Source organism: Galeopterus variegatus, unplaced genomic scaffold (assembly GCF_000696425.1).
Source record: "Galeopterus variegatus unplaced genomic scaffold, G_variegatus-3.0.2 Scaffold1207, whole genome shotgun sequence".
Taxonomy (NCBI): Eukaryota; Metazoa; Chordata; class Mammalia; order Dermoptera; family Cynocephalidae; genus Galeopterus; species Galeopterus variegatus.
The window spans coordinates 143,874-150,065 of NW_007727318.1; the positions used below are offsets into that span (position 1 = coordinate 143,874).

The 6,192-nt window shown below is 52.3% G+C and overlaps 2 protein-coding genes across 2 annotated transcripts in view; one reads left to right on the forward strand and one right to left on the reverse strand.

The window, feature by feature from the left end:
- Positions 1-2,247: 2,247 nt before the first annotated feature.
- Positions 2,248-6,163, reverse strand: IFI6 (interferon, alpha-inducible protein 6). Its single transcript, XM_008575562.1, has 5 exons — positions 6,080-6,163; positions 4,429-4,530; positions 3,870-3,950; positions 3,637-3,786; positions 2,248-2,468 (listed from the first exon to the last, which is right to left on the reverse strand). Exons 2-5 carry the CDS (start codon positions 4,496-4,498, stop codon positions 2,368-2,370), a joined length of 402 nt encoding a protein of 133 aa, XP_008573784.1. The 5' UTR covers positions 4,499-4,530; positions 6,080-6,163; the 3' UTR covers positions 2,248-2,367.
- The window catches only part of FAM76A (family with sequence similarity 76, member A), a 48,226-nt gene continuing 46,530 nt past the window's right edge, over positions 4,497-6,192 (forward strand). Inside the window, exon 1 of the mRNA XM_008575571.1 lies at positions 4,497-4,730. Within this exon, the coding sequence (XP_008573793.1) occupies positions 4,497-4,730 (234 nt within the window). The remainder of the gene's footprint in view (positions 4,731-6,192) is intronic.

A 6,192-nucleotide genomic window follows, 5' to 3' on the forward strand; every position in this document is an offset into this window, starting at 1 on the left:
CAGATCTAAAATCCTTAGGGCAGAGCTGTCCGTCTCTCTCTGGCTTTGATGTTGTTCAGGAGAATTAGGGGAGGGGATTGCTCTTGGAGGGAGGGGCCCTAATTGGGCACTCACCTTTGGAAGAAAAAAAGAACATGGTCTGTGAGCCCGAGAGCAAACCCTGACTCCAGTGTTAGATTATGTAATTCCTGGTTGTCATTTGTCTGTTTCCTCTTTGTTTTATGCAAATCCTTCATCATAATAATAACTGACATTTACTCAGTGCTGACTGTGTGCCAGGCACCATGCTGAACCCTTTGCATTCATCTTTATTCATTACTCTCATAACAAAAACCCCGCAAGGTAGGTGTTACTATCATTCTCAGTTTACAGAGAAGGAAACTGAGTCATAGAGAGCTGAAGGAACTTGCACTAGGGCACACAGACCAAAGGTAGCAGAGTGGGAATTGAACCCAGGTCTGTAGGACTCCAGAGGAACATTCCTAACTGCTATGCTCCACTGCCTTATTTGAGCCTCTTCTGTGCTACAGAATATTTAAGTAAAGGGTTAGGGGCCCATGTTTCCTTGTGCCACAGTGTTAAAGGGGATGAAGTCCTCTCTCCCTCCAGTCCTGTGCAGTGGTGACCACAGGTATTATCAAGGGTCTCCTGGGGAAAGGACAAAAGGTCCAGCCACTCCTTCCCATGAGGATTGGGTGGGATGGGGTGAAGGGACAGGTAGATGGCAGTGGAGGAGGTTCAATGCTGCCCACATATATTGAGCACCCACTGTGTGCCAGGTCAGCCACTCCTTCCCATGAGGATTGGGTGGGATGGGGTGAAGGGACAGCTAGATGGCAGTGGAGGAGGTTCAATGCTGCCCACATATATTGAGCACCCACTGTGTGCCAGGCCTGTGCTGGGCACTGGGGAGGAGAGATAAATTAGACATGGTGCCCTCTCTGAAGGGACTGAGGGACATACACTTGTGTCTCTGGGATGTCAACCCTACAGACAAACTGGGATGCAATTAACAGGCTTCAGTGGGGTGTAATGCTTGAGCCCCCACTTCCGTCCGTGGGCACACGTGCACTCTCTCTGCTCCTCCACGGATGGCCTGTGCCGAGGCAGCACTCTGCTCAGGCCTGTGTGGTGTCAGGTCAGGGGACTCAGCCCAGCTTCGGCTCTTGGACACAAGCCTCAGAGATGATGTTTATGGTGCCCCTACCACCTATGCACGTCTGCTGTGAACAGTGCTCCCCTGGGGGCCCGGGGCAAGCCAGCTGAGGCAATCAATTGCCATCTGCAGAGGCGGCATTGGAACTGGGGACAGGAGCGAGCAGGCTGGGATGAAGAATTTCTGGATCATAAGGGACTGGGTGGGGAGCCTGAGGACGACTGTCTTGGAGTTCCTCCTCAGGGATTCTCTCCACTGAGGGGCTCCAAGCCTCTTGAAGTTAGAGCCCTTTTGTGACCGGCCTCTGTGACTCAGCACAGCCACTTCCTGAGGGTGCAGCTCTCCCCAAGAGGCTGGGCTAGCACTGAGCAGGGTGTGCCCACTCAAGTACCAGACCACAACCCAGCTCTCTCTGCACAAGTGTTGGGACCACTCCTGCCTTGGTCCAGACATGCTGGTTCCCTGGACAGGCCTCCCAAACTTCAAATCTCCCCAACAGAGCTTGTCTTGTCCCTTCCTATTCAGAAGCCTATGGGCTCCATATGCAAACCATCACCTTATCCCCTGAGTCTTCTAAGGAGAGGGGGGCCTTGCTGAGCCCTCAAAAAGCTGCTGTTACTCCCCCTTTCCCCAGAGCAAGGGTTTAGCCTTATATTCCTCATCGGAGGGAGGTCATTCTAGTGCTTCCTGTAGTTCAGAGGATGGACACCTGGCTTCTCCATCTCTGCCTAATCAGTAAAGTGGCCGTGAGCTCTCTCAGTGACAGCAAACTGAGCTCTGCCTCTCCAAGCGTCCTGTGAGGTGGAGCCTGAACATCCTGCTGGCTAGAAGGCGTCTGGAGGAGCGGGGGTGTGTGTGAGCTGGGTTTGGAAGGATGGAAGGGAGTTTTTCAGGCAGGTGAGCTTCAGAAGCACATTCCAGGCAGCGAGAACGGCATGTGCTAAAGCCCAGAAACAAAGTCAACTGGTTTTGTTCTGGGAGCTGTGGTTGACTTCAGGGGAAAGTGGGGGTGAGGGGGTGGTGGATGAGGCAGGCCAGAAACAGATCTTGTTGGGCTTCTTATTGCAAGGATGACTCACAGAAGGACAAAGTGTTTTCGGAGAGAAGTTTATTGAGTTTTCTCATCTAGGACATTGAGGAGAGTGACAGAGAAAGCTCTGGACTCTAGCTGGAAGAGGGAGGGCAAGGAAAGGGTTCCTGAGAGCTGCTGGCTACTCCTCATCTGCCTCGTCATCGTTTTCCAGGTACTTTTGGACGGTGTAGCCCAGAAAGGCACCAATCTTGCCCATGAGGGCACTGCTGCCACCAGCTCCTGCAAAGTAAGCACAGATGGGTCACAAGCACTGGATCTGGGAATCCAAATGTCTGGAAACCATCGATCCAGTCCAACCCCTTCATTTCCAGATGAAGAAACAGGCCTTGAGGGGGGATGGGACTTTCGCAGAGTGAATCCTATTTCCTCCCTGACTTGCCATTCCAAATCAGATGTTTTTTGGAGATGAAAAAGACAAAAATACCAGCTCCTTCACTTCATGTCTGCAATGAAAACACCATTAATAACGCTAGACCTCACTGTGTGGGTGCTGGGAACTCACAAGCAAGGTATCATTTCATCCTTGTCACAGTGCTGTGACATGTGAGAGGACAGCCATCTTAGAGTACTGGGGTGGCCCTAGCCTTGCCCATACCCTACACCTCCCACTGCAGAGGCAGGGGCTGGCCTGTGTCCTCCCCTCTGCTCATTTGAAAAGGGCTCTCTTCTTTTGGGCTGGTTCTTTGGGATTTGCCATCCAGAATTGAGAGCAGCAGGAGGGTTCAGAAAGGCAGAGGGGGGCCGAGCCCATGGCGCACTCGGGAGAGTGCTGCGCTGGGAGTGCAGCGGCGCTCCCGCCGCAGGATCCTATATAGGGATGGCCGGTGCGCTCACTGGCTGAGCGCCATGAGGCCCATCTCAAAAAAAAAAGACAGAAAGGCAGAGGGGAAGTTTGTCAGGAGTGAGTTTTCTCCAGGAATTGGGAGGCCTCAGAGAGAGGGGGACAGAGAGAAAAGGAGTGGGGAGAGAGAAGTGAAGGCGATTGTTAGAAGAGTCGCTCTGAGCTCTGTAGCTACCCCCTTTACGGTGTTCAATACATGCAAGCGAAGACCAGGATTGGTGTGACATCGCTTTGGGTTGTTTCCACCATATTTCTTTGCTACTATGGTTCTCTGAGATTGGGCAGATGCGAAAAATGAGGGAAATAGGCTTATGACTCGACCACAGCATCAGCAAGGCACCTGACCATAGAAGTTAAAAGCAAGGCTTCTGGCATCATACCGACCGGGTTCGAATCCTGCCTCTGGCTCTACACTAGCTGGGAGAACTTGAGTAAATTGCTTAATTCCTCGGTGCCTCACCTGTCCCATGTGCATGACGGAAATAATAAGAACACCTGCCCCACAGAGCTGACTCAGCCTGTGAAAGGGCCAGGCCCTGCACTCACCGACGCTCTGCAGCGTGGCCACCAGCCCCCCAGCGGGCACGCCGCCCCCATTCAGCACCGCCGACCAGCTCATCAGCGACGAGGCCACAGAATTGGCGGCTATGCCGGCGCCCGTGAAGCCCAGCGCTGGCAGCCCGGCCATCATGAGCCCTGGAAAGAAAGAGGAGGCGGTGAGCGAGCGCCCAGGGCAGGGACCCGCCCACCTGCTCGAGCTTCCCGCCCTCCAGGCCCACCTCCTCCGATCGCAGTGTAGGTCAGAGCGCTCCAGAACCCCGAGCCGCCGGACTCTGAACTTTTTCCTTTTTTTCTTTTGCCTGCGGGAGAAGGGGACAAAGTGGGGCCGGCCCATGGCTCACTCGGGAGAGTGTGGTGCTGATAACACCAAGGCCACGGGTTCAGATCCCCTTACCGGTCATCTTTTTAAAAAAAAAAGGGGGGGGCAAAGTGGAGTGTGGCAGAGAGCAAGGGTCCCCTACTCTGTGCCTGGTGCCCAGGACCACTCGCAGAGTTGGGGGGAAGGGGATCATCCTCCCATATCGGAGAGCCTCACAGAGGGAAAGGGACTTTACCCCAAGCGCCGTGCCTGGCGCACAACTGGCACTGATTACATTTCGTTGGAATGGAGGAATTGACCGAGCAGGGAATCAAACCTGGGACTCTGGCTGCAGCAACCCTGCGCCGTCCATTATAACAGCTCCTCTAGCTCAGAAGCACGGTGGGGTCTCTAAACCAGGGATCCTGAAACTGTTCCCTTCTTTTCCCCACAGTCCCGCCATCCCCCAGGATCCTTACCTGCCTCCACCCCGCCGCAGGTGTAGAGCAGCAGGTAGCACAGGAAGAGCGATACCATCTTCTGCCGCATGGTGGCGTCACGCGCAGGCTTTGTCGCTGAACCTGGGCATGGGAGAGAGGAAAGAGAGTCCTCAGCCTTTCCAGAGTCTCGCGAGCTTAGTCGTTTCCCCTTCCCATTCGAGAACGCGTCAGCAAAAGCAGCAAGTTGTGGTGGCCGGAGCCCAGTCTCCTCTCAGGAGCTGCGGGAATTCCGTTTCCTCTCGGCGTCAGTGGCCGCGATGTTCCTGCCCCAGCCAGTGGTTGTGAGAATTCAATGGTACAGTGTCTGGCACAGGGTGAGCGCTCAGTAGACGTAGTGGGTGTCATTACCGTGGTTGTCGTTCTTAGCTTTGTCATCACTGGCTAAGACACCTTGGGCAGGATACTATGGTACTTCGCTTCTCTGGGCCTCAGTTTACTTATCCCTAAAATTAGGGTATTAATAGAGCCTATTTTATAGGTGGTTGTGAGTTTAGAAACTGTTCAATACTGCATTCCTAGCATTTAGAATAGTGCCTGGCATGTAGAATTTGCATTAAAAATATATATATATATATTTTTTTCCTTTTTGTCTTTTTTCGTGACCGGTAATGGGATCGCAACCCTCGGTGTCGCGCCCGCACCGCGCTCAGCCAGTGAGCGGACCGGTCTCTATATGGGATCCGAACCCTCGGCGGGAGCGCCGCCGTGCTCCCAAGCGCCGCACCCGGGCCGGCCCTAAAAATATATTTTTTAAATAATGCATTGAATACCTACAGGCAACAAACATTGGCCTCACATCAACTTCATTTTTCAGAAAGCACAGAGGGGTAAAGGAGCTTGCCCAGGGTCACACAGCAAATTGTGCAGTCTAGATACACATTCAAGACTGACTGTCAGAATGTAAAACCTATGCTCTTTCCATTATACCACAAAATAGGAAAATACATATGCCCCAAACTCACCTCTTATTTGATCTTTGTCAGTTCAATGCTATTTCCTTGAATTAGAAATAAACGAACAAAACCCCTCCTATGTATTGAGCGCTTACTCAGCATTTTATGGCACAAGGTCACTTATACCCATAACAACCCATAAGGTAAGTATCAACCACGTGTTATAGCTAAAGAAACTGAGGCTCAGAGAGGTTAAGTAATATTCCCAAGGCTGCCCAGCCAGGAAGTGGCAAGAGCCAGGATTTAAACCCACAACTAGCTGATGCCCAAGACTTTCAACAACCACTCCAAATTGCTTCATCAGTTCTCAAAGATGAACTCACTGTCACATTAGATCCTACAATAAAAGGGCTTCAGAAATCATCCAGTCCTTTGGGCAGGTAAGGTAGCTTAATCTCCATTTTACAGAGGAAATAACTAGGGCCCAAGAGGCAAAGTAACAAGATTAAGGCCACAGAGAGCTATGTCTCTTGCCTCTTGGGGTTCTGCGTCCCATCTCCCTAAAAGCCTCAACCTATCCTCCCAGACTAGTCCCAGACCCAGGTGCTAAAAGGGACCCAAGGGTGCAGTCTTCTTCAGAAATGGGCATTCTGGCTCTTGAGGCATGAGGCTTTCAGGTAGAGAGCATGGCAGAGGGTGGCAGCCTGACACCCACACTTCATAGCTCCTGGGTTTACCTTTGAGGAAGAGAAGAGAAGAGATCTTCCAGCTTGGAGTCTGCTTATTGAGGAAGCAGCTCTCTGGCTTTTTATAATCACATGCGGACTTGCGGATCCCTCCCCTAACCCCA

Coding starts and splice junctions, on each gene's coding strand:
- IFI6 (XM_008575562.1), bottom strand. CDS start 4,498: ATGCGGCAGAAGATGGTATCGCTCTTCCTGTGCTACCTGCTGCTCTAC. Junction 3,951..4,428: donor CTGCGGCGGGGTGGAGGCAG/GTAAGGATCCTG, acceptor CTTCTCCCGCAG/GCAAAAGAAAAAAAGGAAAA. Junction 3,787..3,869: donor CTACACTGCGATCGGAGGAG/GTGGGCCTGGAG, acceptor CTTTCTTTCCAG/GGCTCATGATGGCCGGGCTG.